The sequence below is a fragment of the Centroberyx affinis genome, unplaced genomic scaffold (genome assembly GCF_046629955.1).
Source record: "Centroberyx affinis isolate AG114_WGS23_722 - 3 ecotype Tasmania unplaced genomic scaffold, CSIRO-AGI_Caff_v1 ptg003142l_1, whole genome shotgun sequence".
Classification (NCBI taxonomy): domain Eukaryota; kingdom Metazoa; phylum Chordata; class Actinopteri; order Beryciformes; family Berycidae; genus Centroberyx; species Centroberyx affinis.
In genome coordinates, this window is record NW_027281202.1 from 2,212 (window position 1) to 28,912 (window position 26,701).

Sequence of the window (26,701 nt, forward strand, 5' to 3'; positions counted from 1 at the left end):
TTACAACGCTGCCGTAATGTGAGGTTGTGAGTTAGTGATTAATGGATTCTCAATCTGCATGCCCCACAAACACACACACACACACACACACACACACACACACACAGAAGCCCTCTATGGGGTAAAAATACAACTTACCTGCATTGAGGGTGCATTCTTTGGATTTGCTGAAACAGAAGAAAGAAAAAGACAAATCAAATGTAGAATCTGTAGAATAAGGCACTTCTACCACATGGGTTAGGGGTTTGATCCCTATGGAGGTCGCCCATATTCAAAATACATTTTAAAACATGCTCATCTTAAAAGGTTTGTTTAATCATGTATTAGTTTAAAAGCTAATTTTCCTTTAAAAAGTGGGAAAAAAACAACTTGGTGAGAAAAGTGGGAGGGAACTGGGAAGTTTCTGTAAGATTTGGCTTACACTGTGGCAGCCCATCTGCAGGGGTCTGACTCCCACTTGGGCCACCCATACTAAAAAACAGACACTCAATAGGAACTGTAAGGCGTTGTTTTGGGTGAAAAAGTCCATCAAACGATACATATTGTACATATCATCAGTTGTGTCATCAACTCTGTTTGGAAAGCTCCTGAGATGTTTTTCCATGACTTCAGGAGTTCCTGTAAGATTCTTAATTATTTATTCTTTGCCCTCGGCTGCAACTCTGACCGCTCAGTCTCCTGTCAACTGGAAAATGAACAGAGACGTCTCTCAAAGGGCTGCAGAGCGCAGTCAGCAGAAAAACAGCGACCTTTCATGGCACAGTCAAATACTCAGAGGAGAGTTTCACTACCTGCAACGGGTTTTTGAGATGATGTCTTCTGGATGCAGGATTAAGATCCCCTGTGCTTAGAAATACTATTTTCAAAGGTGATTTGCTCCCAATGCGCATATTAACAGCAATGTGAAAGGCGCTCTGGAGTTATGGGATTGAACAGTAACATTTTAGATGTTTTTATCAGCTGTATTTTTAAAATATGGAGCAATAAACATCCAAAAATTTTTCCAAAATGGCTCTGATACCCTTCATTTCCCTCCCCTCCATTGCAAAAGCACATCAGCAGTTGCAGTTTGAGTTGCACAGAGCAATTTAGATGAGAGTTTTGATCAATATTTCTAGCTGGCAGTTGTGATTTTCTTTATTTTACTGTACGCATATAAGTCTCTGTTATGAGAAAAGGCACACAGCTGAGAACACACTTCCATTTTTTGCTTGCATGAATGGAGAATAAAGTTTTGACTCTTGAATATGACTGTGTACATGAGCGGATTAAGAAGATGGCTTTGAACTTTGATGAAATCCAGGAGAGGCTCAAAGCAAACAGACATATCCTATTATCTGTGTATCCACACATGGGTGATGACACCATGGCTGCCCAAGGCCTGGGGCTCTGGATGGGATACGGGAGACAGGAAGATCAGGTAGACAAATACACAATGAGTCTGGTGCTTGGCCAGCAGCTGTTATAGAGGAGCATGAAAGACTGACTATGAGAAAAGAATGAAACGGAGATAGAGACTGTGGGACGGTGAGATAGTGAGACAAAGACAAAATATGAAGGTAAACAGGCAGCTATAAAAACCTTGTCAGTGAAGTACCTACTCATCTTCAACTCACAATATCAGATCTACATATTTTTTAGATCATTTTATATCTAATTTGTCTACTTGTTAACCTGTCATGTTGCTTGCTGTTTTAATATTTACATGGTTGTCTGTCTCTGTTGTCAGCAGACTGTGAAATAGTAACAGCTGGTAAGTTTGCAAGTGTCAAGATGGGCTGTTTAAAGTGTTAATCTGCGAGATCTGTGTTTTTATACATTTTGTCTCCATCTTTGTTGCTCAGCCTCACTGTGGTGTTTCTGCACTTCACTTCCCAGAGATCACCTGTCAATCAAACAGTGTGGGCGGAGCTTGGATTTTCTGTTGATGCAGTTTCTCTTTTCTTTGTCTGTTCAGCCATGGTGGCTTTTCCCAGGAAAGAGCTACCAGACACCCTAACCCTAACCCCTTTAAAAAAATATATTACTTTAGATTAAACTTTACTTTAAATCTATACTGACAACCAGTGAGCCAGAGAGCCAGTTTGCCAAAGTATATATTTAGACCAGTCAATCAAAACTCAAACTATTTCTAGCTTCCTCATCAGGTTGCATCAGCTGAGCTACAGTACAGTGACAGCACTTCCTGAATCATCTGTCTGTCAACCAATCAGAACTGCCCACTGTACAGTTCTGCACATGCTGACAACTCAACCTAACTTGTCAGGATGCTGTCAACCAATCAGGCGCCGTCAGGATGCTGACACGCTGCCTCAGCGGACAGGTGGATATCACCATGGCAACAGCAGTAAAATAAGGCTGGATAAGATAAGGAGAAACTGAGGACTCCCTCTACCTGTTCAGCAACTGGAGAGTATGGAGTCTGGAACAACATGTTTGACTTAACCTGAGTGTTTGTTTCTATGGATGCAGAAGCAGAGGTGGAGCTGAGAGGGAACAACATGTCAGCAGGATACACACTCATCCCCTGCATGCAGATTCACCCAAACCACATGTCTCTAGACTGTCAGTCAGAGCAAGAGATAGATGTCTGCACAGGAAAAGTACTATGATTTAGGAGGTTTGTCTAAGTACATGGGTACCAAAATCAGACACAAAAAAAGAGGATAAAAAGGAAGAAATCCAAAAAAGGCCTGACATTTATCTACATAAGGTGCAAAAATGACAGCTAGTGCACAAACTAAACAAATGTACAGCAGAAAATGTTGCAGCCAGTAGACCATGATTAGTTCTCGATTGTCAGTCAACCAAATCTAAAAATCTTCTAGTAAATATAAAGGTCTTTTAGTAAATCATATTGTTTCTCTTGCCATGCAGGAAGGAGACCCAACAGAATCAGGCCTGGCACCCATATTGGATCCCAACTCATGAGGTGAGCTATATGGTCTCTGACATATTTGGCTATCTCCGCTATCAACAAACTGTAAAAAAAAGGTGATATGACTGTAACTGATACACAGGCATTAAGAGAGGCTGGAAGCAACTCTAGGAAGCTACCAGGATGAGCCGTGTGTATCTATCTGGCCTCACATTTGTTTAATAGGGAGTCGACTGGGAAAAGCCTCACAGCATTATGTCGGCTCAGTGTCTGTCTGAGCTAGTCAAGTCATGTCAAGCTAAATGTATTCATAAAGTTGTTTTTTTTTACAAAACAGGTTTGCCACAAAGTGTTTTACAGAGCAACAAAGGACACATTGATAAAAGGAAGAGCGAACAAATCTCGCAAATTTTAAAGATATGAGACTAGAGCTTGTGTGTGTGTGTGTGTGTGTGTGTGTGTGTGTGTGTGTGTGTGTGTGTGTGTGTGTGTGTGTATAAAAAAGCATAGAAGGGCAATCTGAGGGAGCTAAAAAAAAAAAAAAAAAAAGTGAACCTCGTGAGGATGTCTGTGTATCTGTTGTTTCGGGGCAGCTGGAGACAACCAGGCAGGGAGTCGCCTCTTTAAAATAACCACATAAAGGCCCGCTTGTCTCTAAAGTGTGTGTTTGTGTTTGTGTTTGTGTGCGCGTGCGTGTGCGTGTGTGTGGTCTGCCAGGAAGGAGGAGGAGTGGTCCGGTTCTAGCCAATGAGAGAACAAGATTGATTCGGAGCCAGTAATTAGTGCAGTGCATGCTGGGTAACTGGCAGCAGGACAGGGGAGACGGGGTAAATAACTGTGTGGGTCTAAAGAGCATGCAGCAGGGGAAGGGAATGCACAAACACACCGCTGATTAATATGCGATGCTGAGGGAACTGATTAGCATTTTCTGGCTGTCTGCACTCTAAAAACTAGAGTTCTTCTAAGATCCAGAAAAGCACCATAAGGTTCTTGATTTAAAAAAAAAAAAAACCCTCTGCCCTACAGGGTTCTTCAAAGAAACCTCCCATTATGTTACAGGTTCAGGGAGGCACATGAAGCCTTTGTGAAGAGGTTCCTCAAGGAAGCTTCTGGGGTTTCCCTATGGTTGAAACCTAAAGCCCTCCTGAAGGTTCCTCAAACACCTTTTCAAGTTTGAGTTTTTGAATTTGACTGAACCTGCCAAACGATTTAAGGGCCGCAGTGGAAAAAGTCGGTCAACTTTTCTGTCACCCTGATAGTTTTACTGCTGAATGCCTGTCGGCGTATCATGTGTAGAATGTATTTAACAAGTCAAAACATGTTGTGAGTTATTAAAATATGATCATTTTAATGCTGAATATTTGGCGGCATATCATGTTTGACTTCTTCACACGGCATTTAGATGACACTCTCGTCCAAAGCAACTTACACTAGGTGCAACAATATAATCAGCTTAAATTACTAGATTGATTACAAGAGATTACATTTCGTTTTATTTCGTAAATAAGAGCAGTGTCTGAAGAAAATGATTCCTCTAGCTGGGAAAGACTGCAGCGATGGATGTTGCAGTAAATCACTTTTTATGACAGTGATCCATCCGTAAAGCAAATGGATGGAGCGGTCTGAGTGTAATGCTGATGGGCTGCAGTCTGCTGAAGTGGGAACAGTGGAAATGGTCAAGTGCGTTCCCACTTCCCAGTCCATTATGAGCGAAGTACTGCAGCGGTACAATTAATGGACGGAGACACACAGTCGCGCAGACACACACGCACACACACACACACACACACACACACACACACAAGAAAATACAGTATGAAAGACCATTTGTCCCATATTACATTAGTCTAATCCAGTCCGATAGTTTGTTCTGCCCCCTGTGGCGTTAGACACATCAGGACAAGTGAGAGAGAGAGAGGGAGAGGGAGAGAGAGAGAGAGAGAGAGAGTAAGAGAGTGAGAGAGAGAGAGAGAGAGAGAGAGAGAGAGAGAGAGAGAGAGAGAGAGAGAGAGAGAGAAGATAAAGATTGAGCATGATAGAGATCTTTTCCTTATTCCTTATATTTGCATGAATTCAGATCTGCTGTATATGATGCAACCCCAAATATGCACAACCTCTTCCAGCATGCCAGGCCCCAAGGCAACTTTGAGTGTACTTAATATTAGTTTGTGCCGTGACAATGAAAGTGAATGACTTTAAGCACCGACACAAAGCTTTCTGCAAAGAAATCCTGGAAAAACGTTGTTTTGTAGCTGCAAAGTGCTGCTCTGGAACCAGGAACCCAGTCGATACGTTTACTGCATGTTGTTAAGCAGGAGGTCCGATCAATGTGATCAATGGCGGCTTCTGCTTGCTGAGCAGAATCTGTAATCCTGACAGATCAGTCAGAGACACCTACCCCTCCTGACCCCGCTCCCACTGCTGCAGGGTGTTACAGAGCTGCCATGTTATATCACTGTTGTCATGTGAAAACCTGCTAACTGCAAATTTTGGGGATTTTCATGGTTTAACTTCAAGGACTACATGCTCCTTTATAGTTTGAGAAAATTCCCCATCTCTTAAAATCTTATCTAAATCTGATCTCTAAAACCCATTGGATAAATAAAAAAATTGCATGGTGAACAATGCATGTATAGTTCCTGAAAAATTGGCATATATATCAAGTTTTCACCTGAAATTAGTGATATGCTTCTAATATTTTCACGCTACCTAAAAGAAAATGAAAAAGGAGCACATGTGCAACTGATGGGCATTTTCCATTATCCTCCACAGATCATGCAGCTAAATGTCCAACCTGTGCTCCTGTGTTTTTTCCCCCCAGCAGAAAAGTTTAATTTAAACTGACCATCCAAAAGTAAAAATGAAGTCAGTGCTGAAAATAGGAATGGTCGCCCACACAGTGAATCATGCTCCATGTAAACTTTCCCAGTGCAATGTTTCAACTCAGTGTGCGTCTTTGTCAGACAACACAGGGGAATAAGAAAAGTGGGTGTGTATATAAAATATATGAGTAGGTCAAATTAAGTAATTTCTAAACCTCAACAAGTGTAAGATTGTTATTTGCTTTTTGAACTTTATTGTATTATATAATGCAGGAGCTCTGTCCTCTGCTGCCAGAGTCAATGAGGTTTAACACTACAATCAGTTAACTGACAGAAATGCTGAGTGCTGTGTGACCAGTCTTCTGCCTGTCACTTTACATCCCCTCACCCTGTGCATGTGTGTGTGTGTGTGTGTGTGTGTCTTTCATAACTGGACATGGACACAATGTGACATGTTTGTTTGTTCCCACCATAATTAGAAGCCCGAGGACAAAAGAGCGAGACCGTCCAGTAATGGAACTTCAAAAAGACGCGTTAAATGATTTCAACATGTGCACGACATCAAAGATTTCCAAACTAAGAGATCCATTCTTGAAAAAAAGACACCACATGCTTTCATGAGCTGGTGGAAAACGCTTTACGTAATTGTTCCAACATTTGCAGCCTTGAGATGAAGAACCGTACAAATCAGTTTTCAGTTTTTTGAGGAGCAGAAGTACAGCGGATCTTGTTCATTTGGAGCGTCTTTGTTCAATATCACCTGAGAGCAAACAGCCTCTACTTTCTTTATGAATGAATACAACACTCAAACCAATAGTTTTTAGAGCATGAGACTTGAAAATATCACTCATCTGAAAAATGCAATCACAACCGTTGTTCTTCCTGGTTTTATCCTATCAATATCTGAGATCTACACTTGAAATATTCTCTTCAAAATGTCTTCTATTTAAGATATCTCTTATTCTGTATACTATGACCTGTCTATCGTCACCTGATCTGTGGCCCATTACAACAACTGGCTCTGGTTTGTGTTTTATTTATGCCGTTACTGTGCTGCTGCCCCTCCCCAAAGCCACCAAAGCCCCACTGACGAGGAAATCAAACGCATCAAAAGGCTTTTGCGTGACAACACTGAGTTGCATGAAACAGCACAACTTCCTCTGGGTGCAGCGCAGCTAAACCCAAATGAAAGATTACTGACCCCAAAAAATAAGCTATAGTGATTACAAAACCAAATTTTGGAGAGTGGATTCTACTAAACGCATTTTATAAACACCCAAACCACACAAAAGTCTGGTCTGCAGTAACTTCTGTTCCACTGTGCCACCTATAATCTATTTAAATAGCAGTCACACAGCAAATGAAGGACTGGCTGGTTGTGAAGTGAACTGCAGAGAACATCATGTAACTATTTCCCTCTTTTTACAATTCATCCAGCTACTTCAAAAGGCTAGAAATCCATTTTGGAAAAACAAGAATCTCCATCATTTAATATCTATTGTTGCCAATTGGTCATCCAAGGACTTCGGTTACACTCCATCCTTTAAAACATACCATTAAGTATCTAAATTCTTGTGCAATGAATCATTCAGTAAGAGTGCCACCTTTTCCCACATCCCCCTTTTTGGAAGCAAACCCTTCACATGTAAAACCTTTCTGCTCACAGTATCCTGCACTGTCTGTCAAACATGTAAAGCGTCTGTTTACCTTGGAGATCTCTTCATGGCTCAAAGCTTCTCGTTAGGTAACAGTTGTCTCAGTCAAAGCGGTTTGTGTCCTGTCTGGCAGCCACAGCAACACACCGACTTCCTCCTTCACTGAGCAAACTTTTAGCTCTGCCTGGAGAGCCTCTACAGCCAATCGCAACGCATTTCCTGATTCTGCTGCCCCACCCCCCTCACCGGCGACCACACCCCCTTTTTTTTTTTCACAGAGACTGGTGGGAAATTTGATGCCATCAGCAGAAAGACGGGAGGAGAGAGAGAGAGAGAGAGAGAGAGAGAGAGAGAGAGAGAGAGAGAGCGCTTATCTACTATGTGTAACTGTTACATTTTACTTCCTCCATCAGTATAGGTGGAGAAAGGAAAGGAAAGGAAAGGAAAGGAAAGGAAAGGAAAGTGGGATGGTTGATGAATATGAATGGGTGATGAGAGAGAGAAGAGAAGAACAAGAGAGAGGAGAAAGGTGGCAGAGAAAATTGTTACAGAGAAAAAATAGCGGAGAATCTAGAAGATTGAGAAAGAAAGAAAGAAAGAAAGAAAGAAAAAGAAAGAAAGAAAGAAAGAAAGAAAGAAAGAAAGAAAGAAAGACAGACAGACAGACAGACAGATGGAGGCAGGAACACAGAGAGAGGGAGAGGAACAAGGTGTTTGACTATATAACCATAAACCTGTTCTTAACAACGCGTCCATAAACCACCGTATCACTGTGTCCAGTTTGCCAAACGACGACCGGGCGTCTGGTTTGTTTTTGCGGGAGACGAGCAAACACACGCGCTGCGTTCATTTGCCTGGGAAATGCGAGCACTTCACCGTCCATTAGGCTTCACAGAGAGACGTGGCAGCGCAAGGCCAACAGCCTGTCAACTGATCCGGCATTTACTGTGATGGACAAAACTTTACTTACCGGCGTAGGCAAATGAGAAGTGCTGAGGGTGGAAGTTACACATGATGATGAGCCACATTAGATGAGATGATAATGTGTGCAGATTTATCTCTATCTCTATCTCTATCTCACCCCCCTACACACATACACACACTCTCTCTCTCTCTGTCTTCTCTCTCTCTCTCTCTCTCACACACAGTCTGAATTATTAAAGCCGCTCAAGCAGCTTTAATAATGCGCTTCCCATCTTCGAAACTCAAAACCATCACGTCTCAAAACAACAGCCGCTGCATCCACGAATCCCACAGTGACTGTAGTAAATGTAAAATGGCTCCATTAAACAGAGATGTGACGCGGTGTCGATCTTGATTAGGGAGCAAAACCAGTCAGTCTGCTTGTCTTCTCCTTTCTGTTCCAGCACCATTTCATCTTTTGCCTTCATCCTAGGTGAAGTGCGATACATTTTTTGTGGTTCAGGAGGTTTGTCTTTGATGTATTAGCCTCAAAGACATATGAAGACTTTTCTCTTTTCCAGACTGGATGTCAAGAAAGATTTGTGGTAAAACAAATGTCACAAACTCTGCAGAGAAAATCAAGTTACTATTTGTAATTTTGTATCTTTTTCCAAATGGTGGATATGTCATTTTGTATTGAAACTCTTCATACACTTCAGAGAGCAAAAATGTCTCTAGAAGGGCTGAATTCTGAAAGTGATTTGAACTTGTGGTTGAACCTGGCTGTTCTGTCCTGTAATCTGCAGCATGGACAGGACAAGCAAGAGAGATGGAAAGAGTACTGGAATATTTTACTCAAGCAGAAGTACCCCAACTTAAGTTAAAATTTATGAAAGACAGTGTAAGCGTACTTTTTTAGAGAATCCTTCAAGTTAAGTAAAAGTAGTAAAAGAGTAGCTTGCTAAGTTCTCAAATAGTTACTCTCAAGCAAAAATCTTTAGCGAGAACAACAAAATCGCCTACCTCAGATATTAACAATTTGCCCATTTTGTTGTGATTCATGCAAATTGTTTGATGGCTCATTATCAGCTGAAGTCTTTGGGATGTTTCCTTTCCAGCGTGTATCAAATACGAGTGACTTTTTCACTGTAAACCTTTAGAAATACTTGAAAAAGAATCTCCTCAGGGACAGTAACTACATAGTTGCAACTTGTTCCTTTCTGCCTCTGACAGGCACACAGTTTGTTTGGTCGACAGATGGTAAGTCTATGCTTTGCTGACCGTCTCAACTTGGTTTCCAAACTAAGACAGATGACAGACAGAAAACCAGACAGAGAGACAGACAGTCCAGGCAGGTAAGACAGCTCATTACAACCTGATCAACTGCTACACACATGTTATCCACAACCCCACTGACCTATAGGATATAAATATACTCTCTCAGCTTGTTACAGGCAACATGGGGACAGATATCATGTGGGTCTGTGTGTGTGTGTGTGCATGTATGTGTGTGTGTGTGTGTGTATACTGTTGACACTCCCATCACAGCTGGAGACATCCGCAATATTCTATTAGGCACTTTTAATCCATTAGTTTGTTCTCCAGTGCAATCACAGCATCAGAAAGCATGTTTTCTCTGTTAGCTCTGCCTTCCACAAACAAGGAAATGTGGAAAGAGAGACTTTAATGATTTTTGGATAAGTACAATAGAATCCCATGCATGTCCCAAGTGTTGGCAAGTGTCTCCAAAATGCAATTAGAGATATGTGGGTGACATTTGACTTTTGCATATAGGACAATCTAGCAGGATATGGCCGTTACCTCTTTCCGCAGGAGGAGCTGCTGGAGGAGGTGGTTCGACTCCGGTTTTCGCCTCCCATCTCCCTCTTCACCAGGGTGAGACGCTCTGTAGACATACTCTTCCTGGAGGAGGAGAGGAGAGGAGAGGAGAGGAGAGGAGAGGAGAAGAGGAAGAAAAGGTAAGAGTAAGGTGAAACAGAGAGTTCTTTAAAATAAATGAGAATATTTCTGACATTTTATCATTACTCAGATGTGATTGTGTGTAACCTTCCCTCCCTCACAACTGCTCCCCCAGGCCACTGCTAAAAATACCAATTTGTTCTTAGTCAACTTGCTTGGTTAAATAAAGGTCGTATACATGAACGTTGGACTGGTGGAGAACAGAAAATGAAGAGCGGAGGAGCATGGAAGGTGGAACATGCATTGACACTGCAAACAATTTAAATCCACAAACGGCAAAACAACGACTGATGTTAACCGCAGAACATTAGGATTACAGTCGGCTCCAGTTTAAGTCTTCGGTGGTACTGCCCGTCAGCAGCCAATCACATGCCAGCATTGCGATATGTCCCGACTTAACGCTGCAACGTCGTCATAAGAGCTGCAGCCAGAAATGAGCGGGCTCAAACCAACCATCGCACAATAGCACGGTGACAAGGCTGCTAGCAGTGTGACACAGTAAAGACTATGGAATACTTGCTGCAGAAACAAATTTCGGCAGGTTTGTACAGACAAAAGGACACATCTGCAGAAAAGCACCACATTGGCTTCAGACTCCACAGTGTGCACAGGCTTGCTGGTCAAACCAGAGGAATTCTTCATAAACCAGCCCCCAGTGCATGACCATCTGCAACTGGTTTAAAATATCACATGACATGGTTGTGTGACCTTGTGGAAAAGTGTCTCCATTTACTTTTCTGGTCCATTGCCTTTGTGTACATGCTTGTGTATGTGCGAACATCTCGAGGCCCGGCTTGCTGAGCTTGTTAGAGGATATCTGCACCTTCATGACCAATCAAATGGTTTCTAAATCCATTTCCAGTTTCCCTAGGTTATGGTTACCTATTTTATTTAAATGCGTCCCCACTGACATGGAACATAAATGGACGAACAAAGTGCAAAACCACAGCAAGTATATAGACAAATTTGTATGCAGTGTGGTTCTACTTTGGGCAAATTCGGCTTTGTGTCTTATGGGTGGAGTGGGGCGCTTACCTCTTAATGGACTGCAGCACCTCTTTCTTAGGAGACGAAGGGGAGGAGAGGAGGCGTTTCTGTTGAACATAACCGTTACTGAGGGGTCTGGAGGGAAGAGCCTGGAGCAGCTGACGCACTGAAGGACAAGAACACAGATTCATAGACAGAGGATGGGGAGCCTCTACTTTTAAACACCTGTAGCAACAAACAACTGGTTTTGCATTGTTTGTTAGCTAACAGCTAGCAGGCTAATTTACAGTAGCAAAGTAACTGATGATGTTTATGTGTCTATTAGCCCCTAACGTATAGTATGTTAGCTAGTGAGCACATCAGATGTGTTAACAACAAGACAGTGACCATTATCTGACCTGATATAGTTAGCTAGCTAATAAGCTGACATGATCTAAACACAAAATCAATCAGATTTATCAGTGTGGAAATTATCAGTTCCCAGTCAAAAACAGCACAGAAATTAACCATGTATATTGTCAATTCAGCTCAAGACAGCCAAATTAGTCAAGAAACACACCCAGTTTTAGTTTCCACGGCTACTGTCGCCCAGCAGCTGTGGACCTCCAATATGGCCGCCAGAGGGTGTGTCACATCACCTAAAAGCCCTCTACAGTCCTGTTCACCTGTTGTCTCACCTTTCATGGGTGGTGCTGGAGCTGCGGTGGCCAGCGGCCTCCTCCCAGCAGCATGGCTCCCCCCCGGCTGCGTGCCGACGCCCTGCTCCTCGCAGCAGCCCAGCCGCCGCAGGGCGTCGGCCAGAGCCGACTTCAGCAGCTGGATCTCATCCTCCTGCAGCTGCAGCCTCTGCTCCAGCTGGGACACCCGGTCCTCCATGTCCATGTTACTGCCCGCCGACACCGTGTCATCTGGACAGGAGGATGGAGAGAGAGAGACAAGACATATTGACAAGACAGCCTTATGTGAATGTTATAGATAACCATTGTGTGGAGATTTGACATAGAAGTTAGCGAGGGTTTAAAGTAGAAATTCAGGAAATTTTCACAGAAATAAATGTCCCTTTTGCTTCTCTCTATTGCCGACCGATACAACACAATAGTGATCCAGTTGATGAAAGGTTTGACATTTACCGTTCTTAACACCTGATGTCCTCTGTCACAAAGGAAATGATGCATTTTATGTATGGCAGCAGTAACAGCGGTTTGTTTAGAATAAACAGAAGAAGAACTGAGTAGTTAGCATGAGCAGCGATAGCCACCATGACTGAACAGACAGAGAAAAGGGCGCCACCTACAGAAACTCAAACTGCATCAACAGAAAATCCAAGCTCCGCCCACACTGTTTGATTGACAGGTGATCTCTGGGAAGCGCAGTGCAGAAAAACCACAGCAATGAGCACTTAGCAAACAAAGATGGAGACTAAATACAAAAAAAGGAACTCCAAGATTGTGTGTGTGCTTGTGTGTGTGTGTGTGTGTGTGTGTGTGTGTGTGTGTGTGTGAGTGTGTGTGAAACAGATTGTGAAGCTGTGGTTGTGTATCAGAGGCAGTGCAAGAAAGGGAGAAAGAACAGGAGATGATTAAAATGCGAGAGCTGTTGTTTGCATACAAACCAAAACAGTTTCTTCAGGTGAGTGTCATGGATAGCTGTTGCTTTGTGATGTGATCGTTTTGAGTTTCTAAGGTGGCAAGAGCATACAGGATGCTTGACCAGCTTTAATAATTTAGACCGTCTATGTGTGTGTGTGTGTGTGTGTGTGTGTGCTGAAGAGACAGGGAGAGAAAAACAAAAACAGATGTGTGGTTGTTTTGTATGGGAGAGAGTGGGAGAGAAGATAGGGAGAAAGAAAGAGGGAGGGAAGGATGCTGACAGAGAAACAAAGCTTTGTTCTCTCACTGAAACAGATGGCCAGCCTCCCTCTCAACTTTCAATTTCAGCTTTATTTATTGAACCAAGACATGAAGGTTTCATTTCCAAAAAGCTGTAAATCAATTATGAGGAAATCAATTTTGAGGGAAAAAAAACATTACCAGAGGTTCATTGTTTAGAGCTGCAATAGGGAATATTTTAAGCAAAAATGCTGCAATAGAGGAGATCGTCCCCTCCCCACCATACATTCACTCTAGTTGCCCAAATGTATTTCTGGTGGCAGGTACAGTCACTGATGGGAAATCTTCTCCACTCAGGAAACGGCAAATCAAAACTTAACAGTAAAATAAAACTTTCTCTAAAACAGCATTGAACAACTGCTCCGTCCAGAGAAATCTGGAGTCACCAAAGATGAACCTCTTCACCTCCTCCACCCCCACCAGCCAGTAAGAAGAAGAAATTTAGGCCCAAAGAGTTTACTGATGTCATGTTATGTGATTTCTGGGTAATGAAGTCCTTCAAACATTCAAAAGATGTAAACAGTTATCCCCATTGCCACTTGGGGGCAGCTTTAATATATGGAAATCCAGGGAGGATATATGGAGGATCCAGCTTCTAGGACCTATCATTTTTTAAAAGTGGCCTAATTTGTTTTGTCATCATGAATCATTTTATCGTCAGAGTAGCTGTCACCTTTATCCACTTTGGGATATCTAACTTTGCCACGAAACTCTTCATATGTAGAGTGATATGTGTAGTCAAATGTCAATAGACCTGGTTCCCATGGTGGGCTTTAACTTCAACACATTAGCAAGGACTTCAGACAGACCGAACAGTTATCAAATTAACTCTTACTCTCACAAACAACAAATATGACTGCTTCAATTTAGTAGGGAAGTTAGCTTTCTTTTAATTAGCTGCTAAGCTACCTAGGGTAGATTCCAGTAGCTAGCTACAGTTGGCCAAATATATATTGCCTTAAAATGTGAATATCACTCCAGATTGTTGAGATCCGTTTGTTTCAGTGGGATCAAGTCTCTGAAATGATTCCCAACATTTGTATGATGTGCATCTTGGTACACAACAGCAGGACAGAGCTGGGCTGTACTTGCTCCTCCAGATAGTTTCACACCCCGAGTGTGATAAGGTCAAAATAGTTGCCACAGGCAGGTCTTTAGTATGACCTGTAATGTCCCTTTGCACTGTATGTTCACTGTGCTGCACCTTAGCTATAAGACAGAGTTTGTTAAATCTAGAGTTGAGTCTTAATAATTCTACAATTCTTCAATTACACCAAAACCTGGTCCATACTCTCTCACTGTCTCTCTAGTCTCTCTCTCTCTCTCTCTCTCTCTCTCTCTCTCATACACACAGTATCTCTCTCAGCCTCTCCACCATCCTCCCCTCTCTCCTCCCTCCCTCCTCTGACATTATGACTCTGATCTTGAACTCTTTCCAACCAAATCATCCACCCACCATGATGACATCACCGGGGGCCAGCCAGATTATCGAAGGCACATTTCCCAGGACAGATTATTAATCTGCGGCCCAAATCAACAGATTACGACCTGATAAAGTCAGAAACGTGGCTCTGGTTGGACAGAACGTCCCGACTCTCCCCTTGTCCTACATTCTCTCCTCTATCCCCGTCTCTGGGATGAGCCCACGTCTGCACAACCTAGCATCACAAGCACAAATAATTTTATTCCAAAATGAGACATTTACCTTGAAAAATGTGACACCTACTGGAATGACCTACTTATACCTAGAATGACTGCTGGCATGAATGTAAAACTCACTATTAAATATGAAAGTTATCAGCTATCTTGACTGTAAACCGAGCCGTATCACTACATCTGGAGATTATTCTGCACAACAAATATCACAATATGTCAAATAATAGTGGGTATATAACGACTATAATGTGTAGTCAGAGGTTTTGTATCAGGCTGTGTAAAGTAAACCTGTAGCCGACTGTTAATATGCCCTCCATCCCCCAATAAAACACACACTTTTCTGACTTTTTGTCCAATTTTCCCAAGCTTTTCAAGACCTGGAACTTGGACCAAAAATGTGACATATTTTAACAGACTTGTGTAGGGAAGCTGCTGAGTCAGGTGTGAGGTGAACTCTGACAGAAATCAAAGCAAAGTGTTTAATTTTCCTGTCCTTTAAGACAGTGATTCTCAACCTTTTTCATATCAAGGACCCCTAATTTAGTCCACATTAGAGCCACGGACCCCCCAATTTGATTCGATTTTGTCTCTGACCCAAATCTGAGAATATTTTTACTGTTAGATACGATTTTGTCCAGAATTTCATGACTGTCTGTATTGCAGGTAGAGAGATAACAGTGAAACTATGATCAAAACAGTCATTCTTCTACATTCTCTAATTGTGTTAACTTCTTATAAATTAAGTAACAGAGAAGTTTAACACCTCATCATTTTGCTGGGGACCCCCTGGAACCCCCACAAGGAGCCCTGGTGGTCCTCGGACCCCACGTTGAACCACTGCTTTAAGATGAATGATTTATTTTAGACCTATAGTGGTCTAAGTCTATATGAGGCATTGAGGTAGATGGTTAATGTTTAGTCCACTAAATCAGCAGTGAAGTACGCTAAATGGCAGAGCAACAGCAATATCAGTTCAAATCCCTTAGACTTTATTCAGCCTTCTGCTTTTTAAACACCCTACATTAGTGTTGCTGGGATAACAAAATTTTGACTTTGCTACATACGTATGTTTTGGTTCTAAAATGATAAAAGACAAAAAAAAAGAAAAAAATCGAACTAAAACAATAAAATAACCTAAAAATAAGACCTGGGTCAAGTTTAGGACTGGTTGTACACACACACACACAACTGCTAGCCACCAGGAACTTTTCCTCATTATTTTCAATGCAAAGTTCCCGCTAAGCTTATGTTTATAGCATTCAGAGATTTGAGCACCAGGAGTTGAGCACCAGACTCCAAAAGGGGATTTTAAAAGTCATGTATACAGCATCGGGATGAGCCACGATAACGCTCCCAGCATGCATCTGTTCACTTCAGCACTGCCAGCTGAAGCGGTGGAGACAGGGAATACTGTTACTGTTACTCTATCACATCTCTCAGTCAAATGAGAGCTCACAGCAGCAGGAAGGGGCAGCAGGGAAGTCGAGCTTCACATTTACATGCAGAAATCAAGCTGTGGGGAGATTTGCATAGCAGAACTGGCTAATGGTCCGGTATGATCAATATCATATTGTTTTTGGCCCGTAGCTCCGTTTCGCCTCTCTCTTTTCTCTCTCATTTTCTCTGAGATTGTCCGTTGGGTGTTATGAAATGTTTTTAGTAGGGTTAGAACGATACATCGGGTCGATATTGGCCTTTTATTAAATCATATCGTCCATGTCTGATATGACACACATCCCTCTGGATTATTGAGGTTCATTTGTTTCATCTGATGCGTTTTTCAGTGGGGAATCTGTGAAATGACAGATGTCTGTATGAAGTGTGTCTTGGTACGCAACAGTAGTACTTCCAGGTAGAGTTTCCCACCAGTGTGACGCAAGTTCGAAATGGTCAGTGGAAAGATATTTTGATATCGTGACACACATTTCCGCTGTCTAAATTGATGATGACAAGCAAATTTGACTTAAAAACTCTGATAAAATGAGGTATGGTAGGAATATTATTTGAAAATTTCAGGTTGTTTGACATCACACCTAACATGACCATTCGGTTCAATGACATGAACATTAATTTGATTATTTAACGTGATTTTGCATACATGAACCATATCGTGATATATATTGATAGAGAAAAATCCTGATCCTGATTATCATGATATTGATTTTAACCACATCGCCCAGCCCTAGAATAAGGTCCATTATTACTGTCCTATTCTATACACTAATGGTCAGTCTCTAGTTCCTTCTACAGCTGAAGAAAGACTGTATGCTGCACTGTCCACTAGCATTCACACAGCTATAGAATACTGAATGTTAGATGTGAGGAACTTGTTTTTCTCTCTGTTGCATTGCCTTCCTGCACTGTATCTGTATGTGACATCCTGCTGTCCTTGGACCAGGAGTCAGTATGTACTGTGAGTGTGTTACAATGCAAGCTGTCAGTATGCCTCTGTACCTGGAGCCTGTTAAACAGACTGAATGTAATTACTGTACTGTGTACAGTATGGTGATGTGCTGCAGGAAACATGAACACAACTGTCTGAAATACACTGCGGACACACACACACACATATATATAGAGAGAGAGGGAGAGTCTCATTCTCCCAATAAGGTAAGGAAAGATAGAAGGTGGGCGGAGAGAGAAAGAAAAAGAGAAAGGACAGAGAGAGAGAGATAGATAGATAGATAGATAGATAGATGCTTTGGAAATCTTTGTTTTTTACGCCAATAAAGTACACTGAACTGAATTTGTAGAAACAGAGTGAGAAACAGAAAGGAAGAGGGACAGACAGACAGGTGGAGAGAAAGAGAAATAAACTGAAAAAGACAGTCTTACTATCCAACACAGGAGAGGAAAGATAGGAGGTGGGTGAAGAGAGAGAACAAGACGAGAAAGGATACACACAGAGAGAGAGAGAGAGAGAGAGAGAGAGAGAGAGAGAGAGAGAGAGAGAGAGAGAGAGAGAGAGAGAGAGAGAGAGAACAAAAGATAAAAATAAAGAGGTAAAAGAGAGAGAGAGACATCAGCAGGATTCACCTTTATCTCCTCTACTGTCAGCAGAACACCTGTTTAAAACGCTGCAGACCCGGACGCTTTGCAATTCATTCGCCCTTGGATTACCACACACACAGCATAATAACCTTTACACCTCAGTGGTATTCCATTACTTTTCTAATAAAAGCACAGTCCACATCTATTTGATATCCACCGGATGACACACACACACACACACACACACACACACACACACACACACACACACACACACAGCCTGCTGTATTCCTAGCTAACTTTCACCCTCTCCATCACAGCCAAGACAGATGTAGCTGTACAGTGTTAGTTAAAAACCAGATGACAGCAGGCTGATATATCATGACACTGATAAACGACCACCGAGAGAGAGAGAGAGGGAGGAAGGGGAGGGGTGGGGGGGGGGGGGGGGTGGAGGGAGAGGGAGAGAGGAGTTGGAGGTAAAGGTACAAAGGAATAAAGGGAGAGGGGAGAAGAGATGGAAGGAAGGTGGTGGAAGGATGATGGAAGGAGAGATATGGAAGAAAAAAAACATACATGAGGAAGAAAAGGAGGGAGGTGGAGAGAGAGAGAGAGAGAGAGAGAGAGAGAGAGACAATGGAAGGTCGGCGCGGGGCAAAGGAAAATTGAAGGCTGATCAAATATTCATGGTGCAGTGAAGTGGTGATGGAGCCTACCTGTCATCCTGCTGTCCAGTCACTCCTCCTGTCAATCAACCAGCCGGCCAGTCAGTCAAACAGTCAGACAGACAGTCAGTCAGGTTGTCCACTTTCTCTCTCTCTTCTCCCCTGGAGGCTTTCTGGACACCGGCTCCCTCCCCCCCTCTGCGGCCAATGCTCGATCGATCTTTCTCTCTCTCTCTTTTACACACACACACATACAAACTCTCTCTCCACCCCTCCCATCCTCTCCTCCTGCCCTCCCCCCTTTCACAGGACCACTCCCACCTCCTTCTCTCTCTCTCTCCCCCCATGCTTCCTGAACCACTCCCTCCTCCTCCTCCTCCCCTTATTCCCCTTTCTCTCCATCCTCCCCGTCACTTCCTCCTCCTCCTCTTCCTCTCTCACTTCCATCCATCCCTCCCTCCAATCCTCCTCTTCCTCTCCTCCTCACCTCCCCTCCTGTCTTGTTAGCTATAGGCGGAGAGGACAGAGGCAGAGGGGGGTGGAGTCTGGCTCAGGGCCAGACACACACACACACACACACACACACACACACACACACACTGCATCAGCATCAGCAGCAGGATCAGTACAGCCAGGCACTACCAGGAAGAGATGCTGCAGAGCCTGGGCCAGACTCTAGGATCAATGACACACACACACACACACACACACTCACTCACTCACACACACACACACACACAACCCACATGCCCTCGCTGTTCATCTGCATAAGTGCATACACACATACAAAATGACTGCCACTTACAGCCGTACAGAACATCCAGTAGAGACACTTTTCAGTGCTGATCAACACATAAACCCATCTATAGTGTCAAAGATTCAAATTGCGACAGTCATGTGAAAACCTCGTAAATCCGATCTTGGCGGTTTTCACATTTTAACTACAGCTGAAGGATTACATGCTCCTCTAAAGGGCTGAGAAGATTCTACCACGCTCGGGATAATCCTCGGGATAAACTCAGAAATACATGATCATCAAGCTGAAAACAAGACCAGAAAAGTTGACATTTTGGAGATGCAAGGTTTTTCACCAGACAGTGACTAAGACACAGTTAGCAATGTCATGCTATTTCAGTCTACAGCTAAAGTCAACGGAGTAAAAAGCAAATCACAGGTCTGAGCAGCGGTACAATGTGCCACGATTGGCAGCTCTTGCTGTGTAATTCCATACATGACTGCTCAGTCACCTCCCTCTGCAGGAATACTGTATGCTGCACAGCTCGCATTCAGACAACTACAGAATACTGACTGTTCAATATGAAGAGTGATATTTAAAGTCTACTGTCCGTATAGCAGGCCGTGCACTGTATGTTAGATCCTGTTGTCCTGGTACCATGGGTCAGTATGTACTGTATTAACTTACTATGCAAGTATTCATTGTAGTTGGAGATTAAAGCTGCATTATAAGCAATATTGTCATGCAAAAATACACCGTCTTATGAGTCTAAATCACAAAAGAGAAGAGCGTCCCATCCTCATGAGATGCCGTATAGGTTGGTCCTATTTCCCAAATGAAATATTGTGTCAGGTATGATCACCATCAGGAAATCTTTAGGAAGTGATGAATTCAACATCTTCACCTCTTCACCTCCTCCACCTCCACCAGACACCAACAAGAAGGCATTTAGGTCCGAGGAGTGTGCACTTTACAGACATTACATGATTTCTGTGGATTAAAGTCCTCAAATTTCAAACAGTTACCCCTCACTGCATTTCAATCTCCTGTCCCGTCAACATGTGAAGTTGCCTAGTGCAGCTTTAAAACGATTTTGCATGTAGCTATTGTTTAAATACTGCGTGGCATATAACCACACAGGTCTCTTCTGATATGTTTCTGCACTAATGTCTAGACAAAGCGAAGAAATCACTAAACTAAAATTCAAAATGGCAAGTTATACTGAATGTACCTGTTGAGGAAGGAGCAAAACAATAGAGGTGGAAATAATCCACAACGTTTGTGTTAACCCGCTCGGAGTACCAGATGGGTGGAGCTTACCTCAGCAGGACAATTTAGACAACAGCAGGCAGGTTGTCCGCCCCAGCACAGCATACTAAACTGACTTTCAAACACTGTCTCATTGTATTGTCCTACTTGGCAAACCCCACCCACCTGGCACCCACCTGGCACTCAGGTAGAATAAAACTAACTATAAAAAGCATTTGTAAATACAATTTGGCCCGGGTCTGATGAGACCAGGTGGCTGAGGAGACCTGGTCTGATGAACAGAGAGGGTCTGGTTACAGCAGTGAGACAGATGGCAGAGGAAGGAAGGAAGGAAGGAAGGAAGGAAGGAAGGAAGAGGAGGGTGAGAGGGAAGGAGAGAGGAGGGAAGACAGCAAGGGAAGGAAGGAGAAAGAAAGGAAGGAAAGAGGGGAGGAACGAAGGAATGAAGGTAGAAAGAAAGACGGCAAGGGTGAGAAGGAGAGACAAAGGAACGAAGGAAGGAGGGAAGGAAGGCAGGAAAGAAGGAAGGAAGGAAAGAAAGAAAGAAGGAAGGAAGGAAGGAGGACAGCAAGGGAGAAAAGGAAGGAAGGAGGGAAGGTATGAAGGCAGGAAAGAAGGCAGGAAGGTTGAAAAAGAAAGAAGGAAGAAAGCAAAGAAAGACGGATGGATGGACAGAGGGAAGAAAGGAAGAAACAGGAAGAAAGGGAGGAAAGGAGAGCGAAAGGAAGGAAGGAGTGGACAAAGGAAGGAAGGAAGGACGGAAGGAAGGCAGGAAGGAAGGAAGGACAGCTGTTGTCTCCTACCTGGCCTCGCAGATGGCTACAACTCCACACTTCTGATAAGAGCTGAGCGAAGATAAGCAGTAAAAGATAAAAATCTGTCATCCTCCAACTCCGCCTGCCAGACGTTCCCCTCCACATACAAAACCAGTCTATTCTGTTCTATTCTATTCTACTGCTCTCCAATCTATTCTACATTTACATTTACTCTCTACTACCTGCTGAGTGAAACGGCTCGTCACAGTTTCCCTCTTGAACAGCTGGTAGCGTTGGAAGGTGGGAGTATTGTCAGGTTTGCTTCACAGCTCTATTTTCAGCTTCAGCACCTACTGCAGTTTAAAAACGTCTTTTGTTTGATTACTCATATCATGATATGATATAATCGATCAGTTGCTCTGCACTCTGCCTCTTTTTTGCTTGTTTTGGGGTGTGCAAATGATATATTTTCCTCTTCTTTACATTTACTTTTAGCAGTGGGAGGGATTTTCCAGCGGTGGTGATCTCTGATCTATGGGTCGGGATCCAAAATGGCTCAAAATGGCCTGATAAGTGGTGGGTCCCTGCATGACAAGGGTCCAGTATGTCGTTAAGCAGTGATTCTCAACCTTTTTCATATCAAGGACCCCTAATCTAGTCCACATTAGGACCACGGACTCCCATTTGATGAGATTTTGTCTCTTGGACTCATATCTGACAATAGTGAAATAGTGAAATATCTGACTAATCAGTGAAATCAGATGCTGTAGTGTTTGGTTGAAATGAAAACCTGCAGACTCTTGGGCCTTGATGACACATGACTTAGACCTACTGAGGACAGGCCCCCAGGACCGGGCTAAATTTACCCAGTTTGGGTCCCAAGGTGAACAGGTTGAAGGATGTAGGGGAAACAGAGGGGTCGCAGTGAGAAGAGAGACCGTCCTTCAGCCGGAAAGCCCGGGTTCAAACCCCTGTGACAGCAAGCGTCCTCCCTGCTTAAGTGTCCTGGAGCAAGACACCGAATCCCTGCCAGCTGCAAAGAGGCTGACCTCTGACCTCTCGGTGGAGGGTGGCAAGTAAAAAGATAAATGTTTCCTCTGGGGATCAATAAAACCTCACAAAACACACACATATACAGGGTTGTTTTACTATACTATACTTGCAAGGACCTTCATTGATTACATTTATCCTCTGACCCCAAACCCTGGCTTAAACCTAATTCTAACCTCAGTTCTAAACCAAGTCCAACCAACCATTTACCTTAACCCTCACCTAAACCTACTCCCAATTCTAATCTTAATCCTAAACCTTACCCTCCCTACCCGCCACTTAAAGAAGTGAGGAACGGCCTCACTTTTGGAGGATTTTCCTCATCTTTCTATCCTTATGAGGACATCTGGTCTTCATAAGTACAGAAATACAAGAATACACCCCTCATTAATCTGCCTGTGTGTCCCTGTCAACAGAGTGACTGCTGCTGCTCTTGAATCAGCATCATTCTCTCTCCTACTGTCTGTCATTCTCCACTCAGTACCATCTAATCTAAAGCAGAAAACCCAGAAAAACATCTTTAAAAAGAAAGAAAACAAACAATGTAAACTACCTGGGTACTGCTGTGTTTGGTGGACTGAGAGGCCTGTGAACTTTGACCTCTTCAAATCCAGTTTACCTGCTCTCTCTCTCTCTCTCTCCTATAAGCTCTTCCCATTTTCCACTGCAAAATATCCAATGCAGCAGAAATGCCATAAAAACAATAAAATCTACCTGAATGACTGCTGAGAATCCCATATACTTTGATATTGTGGGTTTCAATGCACAAAGCTGTCACCTTTATCTCAATCGCTACTATGTTACTTTAAAAAAAAAAAAAGGCTGGATATAAAGGCAATTGACCCCTGACTGCAGGACCAGCTGTCACTCAATATGCTCCTACTGTAGTGTACACAGGCATTACTCACTTTACATTTTTTATATTTTACATTACTTTGTCCCTTTGTTAAGATCCCATGCGGCTCAGTTAGTAGAGCGAGGCAAGGGTTGGGGGTTTAACTCCCGCTGAGGCCAACGTTACTGACAACTTTATGAACCCAGGGAGCCGGAGGAGAGCGGGCCACCACATGGCAGAAATGACATGTGGATAACAAACATGGCGGCTCCGATCAGACAGACTCCCATGACCCCTCGCTGTCTCCCCACCTGTCACTCAATATGGCCGTCTGCGAAATTAAGTGGAGGCGCTTTGATCACAAAAAAAAAAACGAGACATGCTTTCCACACCAGGGAAAGAACCAATCTGCTTTCAGTTTAATCTTCAGTTTACATAATATTGAATTGATTTCTTGGTCTCAGATATAGTAATCTTTTTTTGGTGAAATGCCAAGGTGCACACACACACACACACACACACAAGCTCTGGTCCCATGTCTAAGGTTTTTGTTTGCTGTGTTCTTGTTCTAACTCTTGCTCTTGTTCCCTATGTTTTTTTTGTTTTTTTTTTATCAATTTCTGTGTCCTTTGTTTTCCGTTAAGCGCTGCGTGTCGCTCCTCTCCAAATGCTGCTACAGAAGTTCTTTGTTTGAAGCAGCAAAGCCATGACTCCTCCTGCCTTGTTTGCCTGACACAGACACATTTGAATAAATCAGCCACAGCCCTCCGTTCTCCATCGCTGTCACTGCTGATATCATCTCACCTGGCAGCAGCGCGGCATTTGCATGTATTTCTAAAGCCGGGATACAGGTGGGAGGGAGCAGACAGGAGATTTCCTCCATCAGAGTCAATGCGATCTGCCACTGCTGTCATTAAACCGACTGAGCTTCAGCTGAAGTACTATCCAAGAGCTGGAAACCTTTTTTATCATGAAAAGGTTCCTACTTCAAATCTGTGAAGAAATGATGGAGAACAGAGGCTCGATTGCCATTTCTGTTTAAAGTCTGAAATGAAGAAATTTAAGGCAAATTCCAGGGTTCCTACACAGAAAACATGTATGGAAAAAGAATTGTATGGAAAATAAATTGGGTATTTTCCAGGTCTTGAAAAGTTTGGAAAATAATGGAAAAATATTGTTATAATGTCCCGATGTACAGGCAGCTACACATTTTCATGTTGTTTAGACACCTGTCGTCTCAAATATTCTGGTATTTGTGTGAAGAATAATATTCATCGTCCATGCTGTGATGTGGCAGATAGTAGAGACAAGACAACCATCTATGTAAATATGTAAATTGTATTGAAGACCAAACTCTTCAAATTGAATCAAGAAAATAAGGTCTGGACAAAGTCTGGAATTTTGAAATTGAAACTGTGTAGGAACCCTGGAATTCACTCTAATCCTGATTCCAACCAAGATCTTTCTGTGTGTCAGCGGCTCCCTGATGTGATAACAGGCTTCAGCTGATGGGTTTCTGAAGGCCAGTTCTGTAGAAAAGCCTCTCAAACAGCATTTTCACCATCATGGGACACTACAACTCTCCACTGACTCGAAGTTCGGATCTTATCCTCAAATGACCTCAACCACCTCTACGCTATCCCAGGTACGAGGCAGATGTTTGGCATGATTCACCAGACCGATTAGAAAAATACATTTCTCATATACTTTCCTTTTAGAAATGTGTCCAAATGTACGTAAGTAAAAGTAAGTAAGATGACATTAATTCAAAATATATTTTTTACAGTGGAAATACATTTCCTTCCTCTGCTCTGCCCTGTCAACAAAATATGTCCAAAATGATGCAAAATATATTCAAATTAAACCGTCAGGCTGTCAGATTGGAATTGCTTTCTTATCTCATTTAAACACCTTTTTCCTTAGACTGAACTGAAATACTTCAGAATATGTTCAGATGTTTCACAATATACAGTATATCAAAATTGGCCATAAAATGTCATTAGCCTACTACTAATAATAATAAATTTTATTGGTATAGCACTTTTCAAAACAAATGAAAAGGGAAAAGGTCAATGAGTGCGAAAAGCAACTGAACAAATAAAATCAAGGTTGATAAAAATGTAAACAAAAAAAATTAACAGAAAAAAAATACGAAAATACACAGGTGCTGAGAAATTAAAAGAGAATACAAGATAAAATCGTAAAATGAAAGACGTAATCATAAAATTGGCATCGACATTCATTGATGACACTCATTCAAAACATATTTTGGATCTACAGTGTGCTGCAGCAGAGGAAGAAAATGTGTTTCCACCGTCCAAAATATTATTTCAAATGAATGTCATCTTCATAATACAAATACATTTTTGGCCAATTTTGTAGGCTATATATATATATATATATATTTCTGAGCATTTTTCTGACTGACAGCCTCTGTGAAATCTATATTTTTTCCGTCTGGGGAATAAAATGAGGATGTGTGAATGAGATCAGACAGCCGTTCAGATGTGCGGAGACAGTCTGGTCTGACGGTTCATTTCACCAGATGGGACTGAAAGGAGAGAGCAGCCTCACCATTGTTGCAGTACTGTAGCAGCAGGTTGGTGCTGTCATACAGGCTCCCACACGAAGCGATCCTCTCCGACATCCCTCTCTCTTTCTTTCCTTTCTCCGTCTTTCTTCCCGGGTCTTCCTTCTTCCAGACGCGTCCCGAGTCTTCCTCTTCCCCCGTCCGTCTTTCCTTCACGCCGTCACCCCGTCCTGTCTTCCCCCACATTCATTAAAAAACAAAACTGCACACCTTTACCTGCTTCTGCTCCCCCTCTCCTCTCCTCTCCCGTCTCTTTCTACCAGTGTCAAGTCAGCCGCAATAACGTAAATAGGACTTCCGCTCACCGCTTTCAAAATAAAGGTCATATTGACGAACACGTTATACTGTGGGTTTATTAATACCAAGTACCTACATGAAAATAAAGAAATCAATAATAATCACACAAACTCCTTCTCCTCCTCTCATGCTCGCCCTCCCACTTCTATCTTCTTACAGTAGCCTACAAAAGAAGACCCACGCTGAAAAGAGAAAAAAAAGATAAATACTGCTTTTTTCACATAGCTATCTCAATGTACAAATTATGTTTGACATACACTGTGCCATATTTTAAACATACGTACCAATTCTAGGCCTTCCAATGTTTTTTTTACAATTAAGAGCAATTGCTTTGCTTGTATTAACTACATATTTTTATTTTTCCTTAAATTTACCTGTCCATAAGTAACTCTCATCAAGTAATACAATGCACCCGAGTAGTCTATATTTTTTTTAGTAGCCTATGTATTTCACAGCTAGGGTTACACTCCACATTTAGCCTACTGTAATGATTATTTTTAACATGACTTTTAACATGAAATGTATTTTCTAGTTCTATTATTTTTTTTCCAAGTGACAGCTTTTACGCTTTTGTTTTGAAGGGAAAGTCATCTAATTTCCGGTATTACTCTAATTATCTCTCGCTAGCTTGACGCAACTTCCTCTCCTCTCTGCTCTGCGTACCGCTGTTACTATAGCAACAGCCTCTCCGCCAGCACCGGTTGGCCAGCCATTTGAGACGACGTGGAGGGAGAGAGGGATGC

General features: G+C 42.5%; 1 protein-coding gene across 1 annotated transcript; it reads right to left on the bottom strand.

Moving 5' to 3' along the window:
- On the bottom strand, positions 1–25,847 carry LOC139659568 (echinoderm microtubule-associated protein-like 1). Its single transcript, XM_071537876.1, has 6 exons — positions 25,646–25,847; positions 11,903–12,133; positions 11,274–11,391; positions 10,080–10,181; positions 139–167; positions 1–8 (listed from the first exon to the last, which is right to left on the bottom strand). Exons 1-6 carry the CDS (start codon positions 25,845–25,847, stop codon positions 1–3), a joined length of 690 nt encoding a protein of 229 aa, XP_071393977.1.
- Positions 25,848–26,701: the final 854 nt, after the last annotated feature.

What these genes read in the sequence shown, in the direction of transcription:
- LOC139659568 (XM_071537876.1), bottom strand. Translation starts at nt 25,847, where the DNA reads ATGTGGGGGAAGACAGGACGGGGTGACGGCGTGAAGGAAAGACGGACG. An exon ending in GCTACAGTACTGCAACAATG is followed by an intron (nt 12,134 to 25,645) that starts GTGAGGCTGCTC and finishes CCTCCTGTCCAG; the next exon opens with ATGACACGGTGTCGGCGGGC. An exon ending in AGCTCCTCCTGCGGAAAGAG is followed by an intron (nt 168 to 10,079) that starts GTAACGGCCATA and finishes CTTCTGTTTCAG; the next exon opens with CAAATCCAAAGAATGCACCC.